The sequence below is a fragment of the Cloeon dipterum genome, chromosome X (assembly GCF_949628265.1).
Source record: "Cloeon dipterum chromosome X, ieCloDipt1.1, whole genome shotgun sequence".
In the NCBI taxonomy this organism is placed as follows: domain Eukaryota; kingdom Metazoa; phylum Arthropoda; class Insecta; order Ephemeroptera; family Baetidae; genus Cloeon; species Cloeon dipterum.
This window is the reverse complement of record NC_088790.1, coordinates 2,020,644-2,037,694: the sequence shown is the minus strand read 5'-3', so window position 1 is coordinate 2,037,694 and position 17,051 is coordinate 2,020,644. Positions and strand designations below refer to the sequence as shown.

Genomic DNA, 17,051 nt, shown 5'->3' with positions numbered 1-17,051 from the left:
CGTTTCGTACTGAAAAATGTATCTATATTTATTTTTATCACGAAGTAACACTCAAACATTTTTGACACATTTGAATTTCGTTTTTTGTAACGTCGTTACATGTGTGCGAGTTAAACATCGATTTTTTTTTATTTCATCTGAATGAGAACACATGGATTAGATGGCTAGTGGCGGGTTCACACTTCAATTTATCTCCCTTCCCAGAGTTGGAATCGTAAAAATATACACAAATATTTAAAAAAAAAAAGCCAAAAGAGAGCTGAAAATATCACATTTGACATCATGCGAACGACCTCCTTTTCATTACTTTGCAGGGCAAGCAAATCTCACGCATTTCTATATCGCTAAAAATGATTGCAGTTTAAGTAGGAAGTATAAGTACTGGATGAATATTTCCGCGTCTTGCCAAACGGATTGGTAATTGGTAACTGATTAGTAAATTAAAATGCTGTGAAATAAATGCAAAATAACTAGAGGTCTCAGCCGCGAGATTTCAGGAGGATTGAAAAAAAAAATAATTTTTGACCCTTTTTCACCGGCGGCTGGCATATCTGGCTGAGACCTCTAAAAGTAACAGATTGATTTTTAGCTTGCAGCACCGATTTAGCTATCGAAGGGCCGGCTGGTAGTCGAAGAGACGGAAGTCGGCCTCGTAGATCTGCTGGAGGCGTTCGAGCAGCAGCTCCGGCAGCGCGTCCAGCGTCGACTTGAGGCTGGCGTTGGTCATCGAAGGCTTGGGCAGCTCCGGGAAGCGCACATCGCGGCTCACGTGGCTCAGTACGAAGTCGGCGTCCTGCTTGAGGCTCTCGTACTTGCCGATCACGTCGTAGTTGACCGCGCACGGACGGCACAGCTCGGCCGCCGGCTGCCAGTGCTCGTTCGGACGCAGCTGCGTGTCCGACACGTACGACGCGAACTCCTGGAAGCTCACGTCGTCGCCCTTCTCCAGCGCCTCCGGAGACGCGTTTGGACGGTACAATCGCACGATCAGCCGCCCGTACCGCTGCTTGAAGTATCTGAAACACGCAATATTTTCCTTTTTCACACTCTTTGGCGCTGTGTAGTGGCGCAAAAACAACGGAGAAGTTCGCGTCCGAAAAGTGTCCCTTTTTGTCTGGGAAGACAATAGGTCTGCGCATGCCCAGCAAGAGCAGAGTGAAGCCCAAGCAGTCACGTGACTCGATCCCGCCGACCCATTGGCTCGCACATTTCTTACTTCTCACCCTTCTTGTAATACTCCGAGTGTGACATGCGCGCCACTGATTAGAGGGGGTAGGAGTGGAAGGGAGAAGCAAGAGAGATGCGCACGCACATAGCCTTGACCTGCTGATGCCCAGCAAGGACAGTGAACTCAGTGAAGCTCACGCAGTTCGAGCAGTCACGTGACCCAATCCCGCCATCTCATTGGCCAAGAGCAGGCACGTGCATTGCCTTGATGCGTGCGCATCTCTCTTACTTCTCCCTTCCACTCCCTCCAAACCGCTCCAAACAGGCGCGCACTCAGCTGCGCATGTCACACTCCTCAGAGTGGGGGTATTACAAGAGAAGGGAGAAGCAGGAACTGTGCTAGCCAATGAGATAGTGAGTCACGTGACTGCTCAAACCGCATGATGTGCTTCTCTGCTTTTTGCAGCAGATGTCTCTACTGTCACCTGCTCCAGCTGGCAGCTTTCTTCCCAGGCACTTTTCGAACGCCAATTCCTCGTTTGTTTTATTTCCCGCGGTCATGGTTTCGACTTAAATATGTTGTGTATAAACTCGTGCGCTTTCGTTTCACACCAACTGAGACATGGATGGCTTCAGTAATTTTGATTCGCTTTTATTCACGAGTTTGAGCAAGTTGTCTGTTAATACTAATTTCTCCTTAATGTAGTTTTCATTGATATTTATTTTTTGTAAGATGACTTGTTTTGGAGAAACCGAATTGAATTTAAAAGAATTGCAAAACTCAGCAAGATAAAAAAAAGAAAAGAGGCAGGGGGAAAGAACACAAAAATTAGTTTGGTATGTATTGACCGAATCAAGTTGTAAATTAAATGCCCCCTCTAAAGAATAATGAATGAGAATGAATATGGACGTGACGTCAAAGGTCAAAGCACATGTGCAACATTAATTTAGACATTGGTATGTCATCTGTTTTCATTTAAACAGCAACGAGTCGCATTTTTATAGGCTGTCGAAATACCTTGAACTTTCGTAGTTTTGCTGCAGCTTATTTCTGTAGGCGGAGAGAAGCCGCTCGAGAGGGTGCCTGACGAAGGTGAACTTGGTGTACGTCTTCAGCATGTGCTCCACCTCGGGCGTGGTGTAGTTAATCAGTTTCATGAACATATTTTGGCTGTGAGCGAGACTGGCAGTTATGTCCAGCACCTTTGTCACGTTGGTCTTTTGCATCAGCACCATCAACACGCGCTTCCAGTTGGTGCACGCAACCTGAATACAAAAACCGCAACGTAAAAATTCGTACGTGCTGCCGGTGCGGCGTCTCAAATTTCCGTAAACATTTTTTTTCTCGTAAGGAAGACGAGCATGCACATGTAAGCGCAAATACATTAATCATGAGTTTTAATTAAAAATAATTGCTGACGCCGACCTTGGGCACGTAGCAGTAGAGCAGTTTGTGCTCCTCGTCGACTATAACGTGACTGAGAAACTCCTGGTCACTGAGCACCGAGTTGAGGTCGTTGGATAAATTCATGATGCGACACTGGTTCTTCAGGTGGTTCTGCCGCTGGACGTCCACCATCCTCGACACGGTGATTTGCTCCATCGCGTCTTCGTAGAAGACGAGCGGGTGCTTTTCTTGCCCTGAAACCACGCACGACAGCGAGACCTTGAAGGTGCCTGCCTGGAAAAAATTGTTTACCTTGCTCGCGGTCCACCTGATTCAGGGACGTGTAGAAAACCAGGGTGGAGCAGAAGATGAGGGCCAAGAGGCCACAAGCTGCAACCTTCAGCTGCCGCATCTCGTCGTCAGTTGCACCCTGCCGAGTTGAGAACCATTGCCACAGTTCGCACTGGCGTGGGAGACATGGTTCTTTGCCTCGGCTGGCCCGCCGACGAGTCTCTGCAAAAAAACAGAAAAAAGTGCGAGACCTGCTCTACAACCGCAACAATGCAGCCAACCGCACGGAATGGTTATATTTTCAAATTTCAAGGTTAACAGCAAAATAAGATTCAAAATGGCCGATAAGAAGCTGAGATTTATCAAAAGACAGAACTAAAGCATGATCCGCATAGTTCAGCTCGCTTTTAAGGTTTTTGTGCAGGAAATCTATCGAAATTCTTGGCAGTGGTGTTTTCATTAAGTTGGCAACACTACTCAGTGCAAATGAGTGGCCCGTCAAAAGAGAAAAGAGCGACAGTGGCGCCGTATCTCGGTGGGTGACATCCATTCATCGATCGACGCGCCGGTGCCGCCCCTTTAAGTGTCAAAACAGACAGAGGCGAGGCCCGAATCCTGCGACCTGCGAAGCCCCTCGCCAGGGAGAAATTGGGGAATCAGAAATGGCGTCTCAGGTGAGTGCGAATTCGCTCTTTTTCACGCAGCTCGAGTCAAATGCGTTTCTTTTCAAGCTGCAAGGATATGACCCGGAGACTCAGCAGGTGACCGTTTAACCCTTTAAGCCTTGAAATTGATTTTAATGCTCAATGTTTTTTGTCATTTGGCAGGACATGCCGAGCCAGTACGACACTGGAATGGTTAGTTTTTTAGATTGGATATTTTGTTATTCTAAACAAATTGACTAAAATTGCAGCAACCCCCAGGACCAAGTGGCGGGCTTTTGCAAAACCTCAAGTCATCCATGCAGATCAACTTGGACATTTTCCGAGAGCCTAGAGGCGTGATGCGAATTATTCATTTCGTAAGTTAAACCGTTTCGTAATTTTCTCATGCGATTTAAATTGAATCGCCACTTTTTTTCACTAGCTTTCTCCAATCTCTTTGAAGTAGTAAAAATACATTATCCTTGTTGTACTGTTTTACAACCCTGAGTAAACAAGTTATCTTATCTTCGGCCGTCCTGCCTTTTGTAGCGATTGGCTCATACAAATAAATATTTTCAAGATAAACTAATGTTATTTTTGCAGGTGTTCTCGCTGTTTGCCATCATCTCGATCTGCTCGTACGACAACGAGGTGACGTTCAGCGTCAAGTGCCCGCCGCCGGCGCCGGCCAACGTGGTCAAGTTCCCCTACGACTACCCGTTCAAGCTGGACCACCTTTCGCGGCAGGTGGCGTGCACGCACCCGGCGGACCGCTACCTGACGCTCTACGGCGACTTCAGCTCGGACGCCGAGTTCTTCGTGGCGGTGGGCGTGCTGTCGCTGCTGGGGGCGGCGGCCGCCGCCACCGGCTACGCGCTCTACGAGGCCAAGTACCAGAGCAACCCGCTCATCCCTCTGGCAGACTTTGGCGGCACGGCGCTGCTCGCCCTGCTCTGGCTCTCGGCCAGCGCCGCCTGGGCCAACGGCCTCTCGGGCATCAAGCACTCCACCGACCCTGGCATCCTCATGCGCACCGTCCAGTGCGCCAAGGACGACTTCTGCACCACGGTCACCACCGGAAGCTTCTCTGGGCTCAACACCTCTGTTGTGAGTGCCAAACCATTTCTTTTTTCTTACGAGCGGGAAATAATTTGTTGGGTGGCGCTGTAGGTAGGATATTCGGTATTTTTATGACCCTGGTTGGATTAAAAATCCTGGGAAATTTATTTTAATCAGACTTAAAACCGCTAATTGTGAATGTTTGCTGGGAAAAAATCGTATAAACCGTTTTAATTTTTTGGGAAATTCGGCAAATTCGTAAATGAAGTTTTATTACTCGGTTCTAATAAAACTTAAAAAATTCGATCAACTTGCCCAACGAAAGAGCTCGAGTTGATTTATTTAATAATAAATTCGGAAACATGACCGCAGACAAAATTGCGACCGAGAAATTCGCGTCCAAAAAGTGTGCGTCTTCATGAAGGAAAGAACGCGGTAGCAACAGTGGCGACATCTGCCCATGGCCAGGATTGAAGGCCAGAAACAGCTAGTTCGAGCAGTCACGTGACACAATGCCGCATTTCATTGGCTTCTCCCTCCTCTTGTAATACCGCACTCTGAGGATTGTGGCATGCGCAACTGAGTGCGCACGCATCAAGGCTCTTGGCCAATGGGATATGGCGGGATTGAGTCACGTGACTGCTCGGTGTGCTTCTCTGCTCTCAGCTCGGAGCTCGCAGATGACTCTACTGTCGCCAGCTGATACTGCCGCGTTCTTTACTTTTCAAACATAATTCTTTTGATCTTTTGAAATGTTCTTACGAAAAAAATAATTCTAACATTCCCAACAGAAATTTAAACTATATTTTGCATTGCTTTGTGTTTTGCAGATTCTAGGGTTTTTGAACTTCTTCCTGTGGACCGCTGACCTGTGGTTCGTCTACAAGGAGACGCCGTGGTTCAAAATGCGCCAACAGCCGCTGGATCAGCAGATAAACTGAAGGGGGAAAAAAGAGTAGGCAGGACTGACTAGCAATAATAATTACTCGGTATTCCAAACATCTTATCCGACGCACAAATAGGTAGAAAATTTTATTTCTCTGCACCGAATCTTAAAAATAATCAATCTGACGATACTCCTAACAATGTTTAACGAAAAACTGCGAGAAGCAAGAAGAGATGTTTGGTTTTCCTCGTCTATAGAAGAGCATCATTCTTCCTCGAATTCAGATTAGTTGTTAAAATTCCGTTTCGGCGCAGCTTAAACGGCCGCGAGAGGAAATGATTATGAACGGCACAGCTGTTGCGCGTGTCGGGTTACGATTATTGCTAAGTTGAGCTTTTTTTGCGTTTCTTGTGTTAGACTGCTGTCGATATGTATACATATTATGATTTGGATCGTCCTCGAATGAGCAATTAACATTCCGAGCGAGAGCGTATAAATTAATTGATAGAACGAAGAAGGGAGTGGAAAGAAATAGCTCCCCATAATTATCTGCATGAAATGCCCATTGTCTGACCTTGTCGGAACCTCTCTCATTGAGCAGCGGAAACGCGCACATCCATGTGCACATACACACTCATCTCACTACAAATATTGTGTCAATTGCAAGAGCATTATTTTCAATGATCTATTTTTCGTATTTAATTTTATTCATTGTTCTGTTGGCAAAATAAAAAGAGTCAATTAAAAACAACACTTCTAATAGTTAATTCCAAAATGCTGCTTGTTTTTTTCCACCGCCGGTCCCAAAAATGTTATTCAAAAAATAAAATGATATTGAGCCCTAAAATATGATTCCGTCGCTCAAACACAGACTTTGACGAAGTTTCTGAACACATCAATCGATTCCTGAGGGTTCAATTCGGTACAGTGGATATTTTTTCCGACCAAAAAGTCGTCGGGCGCGACGCATAAGTACAACTTTTTCCCGCCTTATCAATTAGAGTGCTACAAGTGCGCATGCGTCGGAGCTGGCTGGATCTGACAAAGAAGTCATTCGTACAGACGGTCTCTTTGCAAGTGCTGACGCATGCGCACTTCTCGCATTCCTATTGTTTTGGCGGGAAGAAAAGTTCTTCGTCGCGAAATATTCTTCGTCAAAGACAGTCTCTAAATTGTTTAATTTTCCATGAGATACCATCATTACTAAAAAGTCCTGCGATTTTTCAGCTCTGGTGTCAAATATTACGATTTTCACTCGCTTTAGGACACGAGCTACGCCTTCATTTATAATTTTCCTGGAACACGCGCCCCCTTTTCAAAGTTCCCACGAGCAACGCCTACTTTCAGTGGTTCATTTTTCATGATGAATAGAGTTGTCCGCTGTCAATAATTTAAAGATTTTCAAAAAATTAATAATTTTTGTGTTGGTTGGCTCGTGAAAAGCGACTACTTATCGATTAATTCACGGCTATTTTACAGCGGCCAGTGAATTCACTGTATATGAGGGTGCTGCAACTGTGACTCGCGGCCACAGTTGCCTGTCACTCCCTTTATATTCTTGTAAAAAATCTTTAAATTCATTGTCAGTAACTACGTCTGTTTAGTGCCAAAACTTTGAAAAATGGTCGCCTTTTTACTTGACCGTCTGTAAGTTTTGTACCAAAATTCTAGTTAACACCATCATCACGAAGTTTTTTTTTTGCTAACTATCACTGAAACTCATTCGCAAGAATTTGTCCGAATTATGTTGTTCCCGCCTCGCCACATAGTCAACCTGTCGAACACGAGCGGAGTGCAGTGCCATCTACATGCCGGTGACGGCGACCACGATAAAAATATTGCCCCGCTGGCTACTTGGACCCATGCCAGCAGAGATTTAATTATTACGAGAATGGCCAGTAAGTGTCGGCATTTGCTGTTGCTGCTTTTGTCGGCGGCGGTTTCGGCCGACGAGTCGTGCCACTCTTTCGCCGGAGGCTCCGTGTACCCCGCGGGCACCGGCCGCAACATCGAGCACAGCCTCCAGTTCACCAAAGCTGTCAGTGAGTTTTTGTTAAGCCAATAAGCTGGCTTTGTCTAAATTTTTATTGCAGTTTCCAAGCCAGCGCCGCACTGGGAAGGTTCAGCAGTCGTCGGCGGCGAAATCACCGAAATCAAGCTCAGCGACTACAAGGGAAAATACCTCGTTTTCTTCTTCTACCCTCTCGATTTGTATGAAAATTTCAATTAGAGGCGCTAATTAATTGATTTAATTTTTTAGCACGTTTGTGTGCCCAACTGAGATTTTGGCCTTCAATGACCGGCTGGAGGAGTTCAAGAAAATCAACACGGAGGTGGTGGCCTGCTCGGTCGACTCGCACTTCACGCACCACGCGTGGACAAAGACCCCGAGGAACGAAGGCGGTCTCGGCAAACTGAAGATTCCCCTTTTATCAGACCTGAACCACAAAATCTCCAAGGACTACGGCGTCTACCTCGAAGACCTGGGCCACACTCTTCGGTAAAAAACGCAACTCGAGGCCTATTTTTGTTGATTTGGAATGGGTTTAGGGGCCTGTTCATCATCGACGACAAGGGCATTTTGAGGCAAATCACGATGAACGACCTGCCCGTGGGCCGCAGCGTGGACGAAACGCTTCGGCTGGTGCAGGCCTTCCAGTACACTGACAAGCACGGAGAGGTCTGCCCTGCCGGATGGAAACCTGGCTCCGACACGGTGCGTCAACCCTTTTTATCCTGTTCTCACTGCTCAAATATTTAATTCCAGATCATTCCTGACATTGAGGAAAAAAAGAAGTTCTTCGAAAACCACGTTTGGTAGTTCTGTGTTGCCAAAAACTGGAAAATACCATTCCTCAAAAATGCATGGGTGCAGCACACGTGACTCAAGACTTTCAATCTATGTATAATAATTTGATTTTTTATAAAAGTAAAACTGCATTTATTTGTGGAGATTTTACTGACATTTTATTCCTCGATTATTATATTCAAGTTTTAAAAATGGTACCTGAAGTTTAAAAAAATAAAATTCCACGTAGAGACCTGGAGATGTGCCTGCGATAACTTTTAATTTTTAAAATTCTGCATTCAAATTAAATATTTAGTATCGTTTAGTGACCCAGGAATTATCGAAATTTCAATTTTTATTCTCGTAATGACAATAAAGACCTCGTTAAACATCGTTAGAAAACCAAAATTTATTTGAAACCAATTTTAAAATTTCCTGAATTCTTTCCAAGCAACAAAAACGAAGCAATCCTTGATATTTGTCCTCGACACGTGAATAAGAGCATGGAAAAAGCCTTTTCGGGCTCTTTAAATCGCTGCTGGCATGGCAATGACAGTGAATTAACGCCGTGAATGCCCGTTTCGTTCGCTTGCGTGGTCCCTCTCGTCAGCCGTCGGTGATAAGCTACGGTTACGCCCTCCAATGGCGGGTAGCGGAGTTAGTCACGTGACGATCGCCTGCTCGGCCAATTAACGCGCTCGATCGGCACCAGCTGAGCGCCGTGTTGACGTTTGGTCGAAAAGTCGCCGAATTTCGCCCCCCGAAGAGCCGAATCTCGACGGAAAGATGGTAAGTGCGACGCCGAGGGCCGCGGCATGCCCCCAGCCGGCCGGGGCCCGGCGGCGGGGCGGCTGCGGGGGCCGCGACGCCCCCTCGGGCCGCTCGGCACCCAGTGCGCGATTGTTTAATTGAGAGTTTCCTGTGTGCTCCAGAGTTTTTTTGGCTTCGGCCAAGGCGCCGAAGTGGAGATCGTGCTGGACAACGTGGACAACAGACGGACGGCCGACGTCAAGGGCGAGGACGGCAAAAAGGAAAAGCACTACCTCTTCTACGACGGCGAGTCGGTGGCTGGAAAGGTGTGTCACGTTGGACGGACGGTGCTCGTGACTAGCGCTGACGAATTCCATTGCCTTGCTGGCTGTCACAACAAACGCACACATTTTGCTCAAATTACTCCCAATTTCGCATCCTTTTAAACAGGACCTGATTATTTTTACGAACAGAGTTTGCTTTTAATCGGTAAACTCACCTTGTTTTTGAGTAAAATATATTATTTTTGATGGTAATTATTTAGGAAGAATTTCCTCGACGAGAAACGTAATGCGTCAAATTGAGTGGAACATCCTGGGCAGCCAGGAAACTTTTTAAATGGCTTATTCATTTAGAAAAAAAAAACGATCCAGGATCGTTTCCCCATTAATTTCTAGAAGGTTTCTCTGCTAAGTGGCGAACCCCGAGAAATCGACGCGTTTCATCGCGGGAAGGCGTATTTTCAAGTCTAAAACCGAATTTGGACCGAAGGGGAATTTATTATAAAATTAAATTAAACCAAACCCTTAAAAATAGCACAGATTTTTGGGATGGGCGGTGGCGTTAATTAGGTTTAAATTACGCAGAATTCCACGGGGAGTCGAATAAACTTTCGTTTTTAACTTTACGACTCATAGGAGTCGAGTTAAGTCCCTAGAACGCGAAATGTGACATTTCAAACTTTTGTTTTCGGGGCCCGGGCAGGGCCCTATCGGCTGGAAAGTGCCTATTCCTTCAGTTGCCTGTGTGCGGTTCTTCAAGATGGGACCGTTTTTAGAATTTTTACGAATTTGTTTCGGGCAATTTTTAAAAAAAGTTGAAATTTTTAAGAAATTGTTTTATTTAAATTAGGCCGTTTGTCCGATCGTAGACCACGTACCGTCGTCGGACAGGTCTTTGATTGGGTTTTTATCGGGGATACCATGACGACCTTTTTCAGGGTACCCCGACCTGAGATCTGCTCCGAGGTCGGTTTTGAATGTATTTTCAGTACCTCTGAGCACATTTTGGCGAAGATTTTAAACTGAGGAAAAAATGCTACCCATATCAAGATATTTTAGTTTTTCCTCAATTCTTTCCTTTTCTTTAATCGTCTGGAATTTACTCCTTGTTTTCTATAAAAAAAATACCCTGATTATATTACAAAAAATGAACTATAATTTCAGGTGAACATAGCGCTGAAGAAAGCTGGTGGGCGGCTAGAGCACCAAGGGATCAAGATCGAATTTATCGGACAAATAGAGCTGTACTACGACCGGGGCAACCACCACGAGTTCACGTCGTTACTGAAGGAGCTGGCGCCGCAGGGCGAGCTGTCGCACAGCATCACGTTCCCCTTTGAGTTCCTCAACGTGGAGAAACCGTACGAGTCGTACTCCGGCTCCAACGTCCGACTGCGATATTTCCTCAGGGTGACCATCGTCCGGTGGCTGTCGGACGTGGTCAAGGAGCTCGAGCTGGTGGTGCACACGCTCAGCTCCTACCCTGAGCTCAACAACAGCATCAAAATGGAGGTGGGCATCGAGGACTGTCTGCACATTGAGTTTGAATACAACAAGTCGAGGTGCGAAACTAATACCCGACCAATTACCAATGTTTTTTTATTATTTTTTCCCTCAGGTACCATTTGAAAGACGTTATTGTTGGCAAAATATACTTCTTGTTAGTACGGATAAAAATTAAACACATGGAGATTGCAATCATCAAGCGAGAAACAACTGGATCTGGTGAGTTTTTCTTTAATTTATATCGATTAATTGGATTTTGAAACAATCCAAATCGACTTCTTAATTACCTGTCGCTTGGAAATTAATGACCCGTTGTTTTGAAAACAGTTAGATTACTGTTCGAATATTTTTGAGCTGGAATTGTTTTTTTATTTTGTTCAAATTTGCCTGATAAAAATTCTCAATATCAACTTTGCTTCCTCAAAAATACAAAAACAATGCTAAAGCTTTATTTTTTAGCAAGGTCTTTTTCTTTAATTTGTGTTTTAATTATTTTGGCCATTATTATGAAAAAAGACGCGTGTTTCATTTCACCACAAATCGCTGAGTAATTTTTTCGATCAGTCAACTGTTGAAAATAATGGGTCTTTGAAAGATTTCGTAATTTTTATGTATCAGAAAATATGTCTCTGTGTACAGAGACCACTGCAATACGGCGGGAATTCCGATGTAGGGGCGTGTATTATTTAAAAAACAAGCCCCGACACGTGCTGAAAAGCGCGGGAAATTCGCGGGAAATCTGAAATCAGGCGTTGAAAATATGATTTTAGAGGCGCGGCTAGTTTCGCAAACGTAAAATTTGACGTTCTTACCAGGAATTTCAGCCGACCATTGGAACAGGCGGCGTAACTTGCAGGATTTTTTAAAAGGGGGCGTGGTGTTTCAGAAAATGTTAGGCCTGACAAGTGTAGCAAAAGCGCGGGACGGGATATTCTTGATTCTGACGTGAATTCTGGAATGGGGGCGTGGATCACTGAAAGAATTAATAAATCGTAGCTAAAACTGCTTTAAAGTCGTAAAATTACACTGTCGCGAGAATAGTCAATGATGGGCGTTATCCCTGGATTTTAAAAAATGATGGCATGAAGCAAAGAGCGGGAAAATCATAATTTTTTGTAAATTCACGGGAGCCATGAAAAGTGGGCTCAACGAAAAACTATAATGCACGTGCATAAAATTGCAGAAAAATCGTTAATACTCATTATTGCTGAATGTTACCGGGAAATTTTGAAAAGGAGGCGTGGCTACAAGGGAAATTTTGGAGAATACTCATGACACATCTCAGAAAGCTTGGGAAATCTTTAATTTGGCGTGTTTTAATCACATTTAATGGAAATTTCAAAGCGGGGTCGTGGTTCTCCAGGCAATTTGAAAAGAGGGCGTGGCACATGTCATTATGAGCTGCAAAATCGTTAAAATTTGCTGCCAGATTTTTTAATGAGGCGTGGCACGTGCCGGAAAGCGCGGGAAAATCGTAAAATTGACCTTTTAATTAATTTTCTCCGCTTAACACCCTGTTTTTAATATTAATTAAGCGCTTCTCTCAGTGTACGACTAAATGATTAATTATTTTTGAAGGTCCTAACACGTTTACTGAGAACGAGACGATCGCCAAGTACGAAATCATGGACGGGGCGCCGGTGCGGGGCGAGAGCATCCCGATCCGCGTCTTCCTGGCCGGCTACGACCTGGCGCCGTCGATGAAGGACATCAACAAGAAGTTCTCGGTGCGCTACTACCTGAACCTGGTGCTGATGGACGAGGAGGACCGGCGCTACTTCAAGCAGCAGGAGATCACGCTGTGGCGCAAGGGCGAGACGTCGCGGCGCACCCTGCAGCAGCAGCCGGCCTCGGGCACCACCAGCCCCATGGCGGGCGCGCCCCTCGCCAACCCCACGCTGCCCACCTTCCGCTCGGCGCCGCCCCCCGTCGAACCCGATGCACAGGACGCCCCTGAGCACGAGCAGGAAATCGACGACGACGACGACCGAGAGTTCGAGGCCAGTCCGCTGCCCGTGCCTCCGCCCCCTGACGCCACCCCCGAAGCCCCCCGGGACGACGCGCCGACGCCCCCCGACGAACAGCCCTGAGCCCTCCATCCTGACGCCCCCCTCTGTAAATAGCATTTATCTCTCTATCTCTCACTGATGACCAGCGAGTCAGAATCGGATTTCCAGTTCGGAGCTGGGCCTCTTCGGCAGGTGGGCCTTTCCATTTCCACCTTTCATTTGCCAATGTTTGCGTTTTTACAAATTTCTCTCGAGGACCAACCTTTTTGGTATTTTTGTAGTACTGTTTTGAACGGGAGCTCCCAATTCTGAAGAAACGAATCCTTCGGCGTTTACAAAAATAAGAATATCCTGAGTTCTCTTAACTTTGTACTTTGTTCCAAAGGTTTCCAATTGAGACAACCTACAACTTTGAATTTGAAACTGAATTTAAATTCACACCATCGATCAGTCGCATTTCAAAGAGTTAAAAAATATTTTATATTAAAGCAATAACTCATTTTGAAATTTGAGGTATTCATTGAACTACTCTCATTGAAGTCCAATTTGAGGTCATCGGTCAAGGTCAAAGGTTACCAAGGCTCATTTTAGACAATTTTCTGGTGTATTTGGGATTTGGGATTTTTTTAAAAATCGGAAACTACCCTTAAATGCGGTCTCAGGGTACGTGTGAACTTGTGGGATAACTTTCAGTTTTGGTTTTCAAAAAATTAAATTTTTAATCTCGAAAAACCGAAAATTTTCAATTTTTGAAAATGTGGCGGTTTCTAAGGGTAAGAAATGCAAAAACTTGACACCATTCAACTTGGCTTGACCTCCCCTGGTGAACTGAATTGTTTTTGGGCTGCTCACCCCCAGCCTCTATTCATGCCCCAAGTCGAAAAAAGTAAATAAAACGTCTTAAAAATTTGATTTCACTGCTAAGGTTGTTGGCAGTCTAAATGGGCATCTTTCAGCACAAAGTTAAGTCATTAAAACTTTAAATATTCTCAGTTTTGTTGGTTACTTTGACAGGTCTATAAAAATACCAAATGCCCAAGTTGGTACCAATATGGAAATAGAAAAACGGCAAACGGCATCAAGTCGCTCGTGGCACCTGCCAGGTGGCACTGTAACCTGGCCAAAAATCAAATCAAATTCGTGTTTGTAGCTGGCGGATTCGAGTTTTTGGTTTAGTCTTGCAGGAGCATTTTTTTTGTCTAGCCATAAGTTACGATGAGATGTAGATACTTTTCCAGATTTACTGCTGACCACTGTCTGTATATTTGTTATTTGTTTGTTTCTAATGCAAATTTTATATTTGGCCGAGTGAAATGTCGCCGCCGCGCATATCTGGCTGCACGTCAATTTGAATAAAATGTTCCAGCTGCCGAAAGACCCGCTTGCTTCCGAACCAAAAGCGGTTTCTTTTCCGATGGGCTGCTGAAAATTATGATTACGTTATTGAAACTGAGAATTTATTGCTACACTGTAATTAATTATTAATGCGGAAACATTCTGTTACAAAACAATAAAGAGAATCAATCCTCTCTACGCCATTGAAGGAGCGCGTACGCTTTTATTTGCTGAATCCCAGGTAGATCCTGAAGGTTCGCTCCGTGTGCTGGTCCATTGAACCCAGAATCCTTTCAAAGTCGTGGATCGTCCACCTGAACAACAAATATATATTTTATGATGCGTAAATTAATATTTTTCAGTTTTCTGGTGCTTAAAATTTCGTTTCAAACTGGAATTCATGGAAAAAGGTGTAAAAATCGATTTCTCCGATTTTATGATCGAAATTCAACTGGAGGAGGAAGGCACGTCAGGGAATTTGTCATTGGGGGCGTGGTTCACCGGGAAATTTTTATTAGTGGCGTGCAACACTTTTCTCAAAGCGCGGGAAAACGGAAAACATGACTTTTCTGAGAAATAGCTGGAAATATGGGGGCGTAGTTATGCAGAAAATTTATAAAGGGAGTGGAACGTGTCGAAAAGCGCGGTTAAATTTGATTTTTTTTATTTTCTTTGTGATTTTCAGCTTAAATTCTGATTTGGTCGTTGACAGCTATATTTAAATTTTGAATAAAATAGCTTTTGTAACTTGAAAACGAATTTTTCCATTCAAATAGCATTCTAAGTGATAGTTTTCACGGTTATATAGAACCAAAATATAATTAAAAAAGGCGAGGAAAAAACAGAAATACATTTAAGAATTTGATCTTTGAAAAAAAAATATGAAAGGGGATATTATTTGTAAAGGGAGACCTGGTGGTGTTGTTATTCCTCCTGCCTGCGACGAGCCTCTTCTCGAGTCTCTTGTTGCGCAACCACTCCCTGTAGCACTGCTCGGCCTCTCGTCTGCGCGCCTCTACCAGCAGCGTCTGCACTTTCTGCTCCTCGGCCACTCTGCCCCTGCCTCCGCCGCCGTAGTAGAATTTTTCGTTCTGCTTGCGCGCCAGCCACGCTCGGAAAACGCGCTCGTTTTCGTCGCGACGCTCCTGCTGCTCGCGCTGCTGCCGCCGAGCGCTCGCCTTTTTCTCCTCGTGCAATTCGCGTCTCAGCCTGTCCCATAAAAAATAACTGACTGAATTTCACATTTTCTAAGCTTTAATTTGGCCTTTTCATAATAGTAATAATAAAAAAAATGGAAAATGAAAAACACACAAAATTTTGCACTTAAAATAATAATTAAACCTCGTGTTTTTAGAACCAAAAACAATTAATTAAATTAATTTGGACCAACTTCCTTCTCTCGTCGAGCTGCTCCTTGCTGAGTCCGTACTCGGAGCGGAGTCCGTTGTAGAGCGGCAGGTGGGCGCACGTCCAGCGGCCCTTGCACGCGTCCCGGTGTTTGTGTCCGGCGGCCGAGGGCGCCGTCCACGGCCTCGCGGCCCTGCCGGCCCTCAGGTAGACGACCTCGTCGGCGTCCTCCGTCTCGTCCATGTCCCTCAGGTCCAGGTGCAGGCCCAGCTCCTCGGCGATCGAGCGCACCCCTGGCGACGCCTCCCCCTCCTCTTCCCCCTCCACCCCCTGCTCCTCCTCGACGCTGGACGGACCGACGCACGGCCTCGCGGCTTCCTCGTCCGACTCAAATTCGCGCGGCAGCTCAGCGCCGTGAGGAAATCCCATCCTCACCTCGGATTACAGAGTCAATTTTTTATTATTAAAAAAGAAAATTGAAATCATGCAAACTTAATAAGGCCGTGCTAAGAAATGCACACTTTTTGTGATCCAAATTCCAAATTTATACTAGTACAAAACTTTAAAAAAATTCAATAAAATTTCGATATAATAGCATTTTTTATGGGAGGTAAAATTAAATTTAACTACACACTGCAATAATTTTTTTATTAAATGATAAGTTTTTTTAGTAAATTAAAACCTGACATATCTCAATTACAAAAATGTTTTTTTTAATATTTGCTTTCCCAATATAATTGCAATGTATTTGTGTCGAAAAATGCAATATTTTGTTTCTAGCTCCTCTCTAATTTTATTCCTTCGCAAGAGTTATGAAAAATTCTGATTAATGCTGACAAGGAAGCGTGAAAATCCGTCTAATATTCACAGCCCTAAAACTTTGTGCTTATGTAAAAAATATTTTTAAAGCTCACAAAGTAAAATTGAGGGCTACAGAAAATTGTAAAAAAGAGTCTGATAATTTATATCAATCTCTGCCAAAAGATTGTCTAATTTTTTTAAATAATCTGGAGCTCAAAATTAAGTTGTGAATTTCAGCGTTAGGCAAATTCTGTGCACGCGTGCTGCACAGGTTGCATACTTGAATTAATTGAACTCTTTGATATTAATACTTCCTCCTCCAGGGGGAGCAGTTCGATTTCGTCGTCCGAGATGAGGACGGCGGGGTCTTCCTCCTTGGTGCTGGTGAGCAGCCCCTCGCCCGACCACTCCTCCTCCGAGTCCCAAAATTCAAACTCGGTGACCTCCTCTTTGAACTTGACTCTGCGCGTTACAAAATTTTATGCCTTCAGAATTTCAGGGTGCCACGCGCGGCTTCGAACCTGGCCGGTCGCGGCTGGGTTTCGGACGGAGCCTCCAGTGTCTCCAGCTCCAGGTTCGCTTCCTTAACCCTCTCGGCGAGGTCGTATAAGGGTTGAAACGGCGGGGCTGCAATTTACCTAAGTGTTCGATGCGCATTTTCTTGATTTTGCTAGAAAAACTCACTTTGCTCGAAATCCTCTTCGTCCAGCATTTCCGATCGAGCGCCTGCTTTTTGTCAAGGACTTGGACTTTGTTGATTTACCGCCGCCATGGCAACTCAATAGCAACTTTTCATTTCA

The 17,051-nt window shown here is 44.8% G+C and overlaps 5 protein-coding genes across 6 annotated transcripts; 3 read left to right on the top strand and 2 right to left on the bottom strand.

Annotated features, from left to right (window-relative positions):
* Positions 1-2: 2 nt before the first annotated feature.
* On the bottom strand, positions 3-3,100 carry LOC135945596 (carbohydrate sulfotransferase 11-like). The gene is made up of 4 exons (XM_065493389.1): positions 2,867-3,100; positions 2,594-2,808; positions 2,186-2,433; positions 3-1,016 (listed from the first exon to the last, which is right to left on the bottom strand). The coding sequence occupies exons 1-4, from the start codon at positions 2,964-2,966 to the stop codon at positions 608-610; spliced, it is 972 nt and encodes a 323-aa protein (XP_065349461.1). The 5' UTR covers positions 2,967-3,100; the 3' UTR covers positions 3-607.
* Positions 3,101-3,356: 256 nt separating this feature from the next.
* Positions 3,357-6,209, top strand: LOC135945598 (synaptophysin-like). Of its 2 annotated transcripts, XM_065493391.1 has the most exons (6): positions 3,357-3,519; positions 3,577-3,606; positions 3,673-3,702; positions 3,759-3,866; positions 4,093-4,596; positions 5,379-6,209. In XM_065493391.1, the coding sequence occupies exons 1-6, from the start codon at positions 3,508-3,510 to the stop codon at positions 5,487-5,489; spliced, it is 795 nt and encodes a 264-aa protein (XP_065349463.1). In that variant the 5' UTR covers positions 3,357-3,507; the 3' UTR covers positions 5,490-6,209. The 2 variants fall into 2 exon arrangements, with proteins under 2 accessions (XP_065349463.1, XP_065349464.1); XM_065493392.1 differs by lacking the exon at positions 3,577-3,606.
* A 1,032-nt stretch (positions 6,210-7,241) lies between these two features.
* On the top strand, positions 7,242-8,388 carry Prx4 (Peroxiredoxin 4). The gene is made up of 5 exons (XM_065493390.1): positions 7,242-7,476; positions 7,528-7,645; positions 7,695-7,934; positions 7,985-8,150; positions 8,202-8,388. Exons 1-5 carry the CDS (start codon positions 7,326-7,328, stop codon positions 8,253-8,255), a joined length of 729 nt encoding a protein of 242 aa, XP_065349462.1. The 5' UTR covers positions 7,242-7,325; the 3' UTR covers positions 8,256-8,388.
* A 489-nt stretch (positions 8,389-8,877) lies between these two features.
* On the top strand, positions 8,878-13,636 carry Vps26 (vacuolar protein sorting 26). The gene is made up of 5 exons (XM_065493386.1): positions 8,878-9,011; positions 9,155-9,298; positions 10,418-10,815; positions 10,872-10,978; positions 12,338-13,636. The coding sequence occupies exons 1-5, from the start codon at positions 9,009-9,011 to the stop codon at positions 12,847-12,849; spliced, it is 1,164 nt and encodes a 387-aa protein (XP_065349458.1). The 5' UTR covers positions 8,878-9,008; the 3' UTR covers positions 12,850-13,636.
* Positions 13,637-14,278: 642 nt separating this feature from the next.
* On the bottom strand, positions 14,279-17,050 carry LOC135945595 (coiled-coil domain-containing protein 181). The gene is made up of 6 exons (XM_065493387.1): positions 16,936-17,050; positions 16,773-16,878; positions 16,563-16,713; positions 15,494-15,885; positions 15,016-15,312; positions 14,279-14,417 (listed from the first exon to the last, which is right to left on the bottom strand). The coding sequence occupies exons 1-6, from the start codon at positions 16,961-16,963 to the stop codon at positions 14,327-14,329; spliced, it is 1,065 nt and encodes a 354-aa protein (XP_065349459.1). The 5' UTR covers positions 16,964-17,050; the 3' UTR covers positions 14,279-14,326.
* Position 17,051: the final 1 nt, after the last annotated feature.

What these genes read in the sequence shown, in the direction of transcription:
- Prx4 (XM_065493390.1), top strand. Translation starts at nt 7,326, where the DNA reads ATGGCCAGTAAGTGTCGGCATTTGCTGTTGCTGCTTTTGTCGGCGGCG. An exon ending in TTCTTCTACCCTCTCGATTT is followed by an intron (nt 7,646 to 7,694) that starts GTATGAAAATTT and finishes TTAATTTTTTAG; the next exon opens with CACGTTTGTGTGCCCAACTG. An exon ending in GGAAACCTGGCTCCGACACG is followed by an intron (nt 8,151 to 8,201) that starts GTGCGTCAACCC and finishes ATTTAATTCCAG; the next exon opens with ATCATTCCTGACATTGAGGA.
- LOC135945596 (XM_065493389.1), bottom strand. Translation starts at nt 2,966, where the DNA reads ATGCGGCAGCTGAAGGTTGCAGCTTGTGGCCTCTTGGCCCTCATCTTC. An exon ending in TCAGGTGGACCGCGAGCAAG is followed by an intron (nt 2,809 to 2,866) that starts GTAAACAATTTT and finishes GCGTGGTTTCAG; the next exon opens with GGCAAGAAAAGCACCCGCTC. An exon ending in CAAAACTACGAAAGTTCAAG is followed by an intron (nt 1,017 to 2,185) that starts GTATTTCGACAG and finishes TGCGTGTTTCAG; the next exon opens with ATACTTCAAGCAGCGGTACG.
- Vps26 (XM_065493386.1), top strand. An exon ending in GCGAGTCGGTGGCTGGAAAG is followed by an intron (nt 9,299 to 10,417) that starts GTGTGTCACGTT and finishes CTATAATTTCAG; the next exon opens with GTGAACATAGCGCTGAAGAA. An exon ending in TTTGAATACAACAAGTCGAG is followed by an intron (nt 10,816 to 10,871) that starts GTGCGAAACTAA and finishes TTTTTCCCTCAG; the next exon opens with GTACCATTTGAAAGACGTTA.
- LOC135945595 (XM_065493387.1), bottom strand. Translation starts at nt 16,963, where the DNA reads ATGCTGGACGAAGAGGATTTCGAGCAAA. An exon ending in TGCTCCCCCTGGAGGAGGAA is followed by an intron (nt 15,886 to 16,562) that starts GTATTAATATCA and finishes CTGTAATCCGAG; the next exon opens with GTGAGGATGGGATTTCCTCA. An exon ending in CAGCTCGACGAGAGAAGGAA is followed by an intron (nt 15,313 to 15,493) that starts GTTGGTCCAAAT and finishes TTTATGGGACAG; the next exon opens with GCTGAGACGCGAATTGCACG.
- LOC135945598 (XM_065493391.1), top strand. An exon ending in TGATGCGAATTATTCATTTC is followed by an intron (nt 3,867 to 4,092) that starts GTAAGTTAAACC and finishes TTATTTTTGCAG; the next exon opens with GTGTTCTCGCTGTTTGCCAT. An exon ending in CTGGGCTCAACACCTCTGTT is followed by an intron (nt 4,597 to 5,378) that starts GTGAGTGCCAAA and finishes TGTGTTTTGCAG; the next exon opens with ATTCTAGGGTTTTTGAACTT.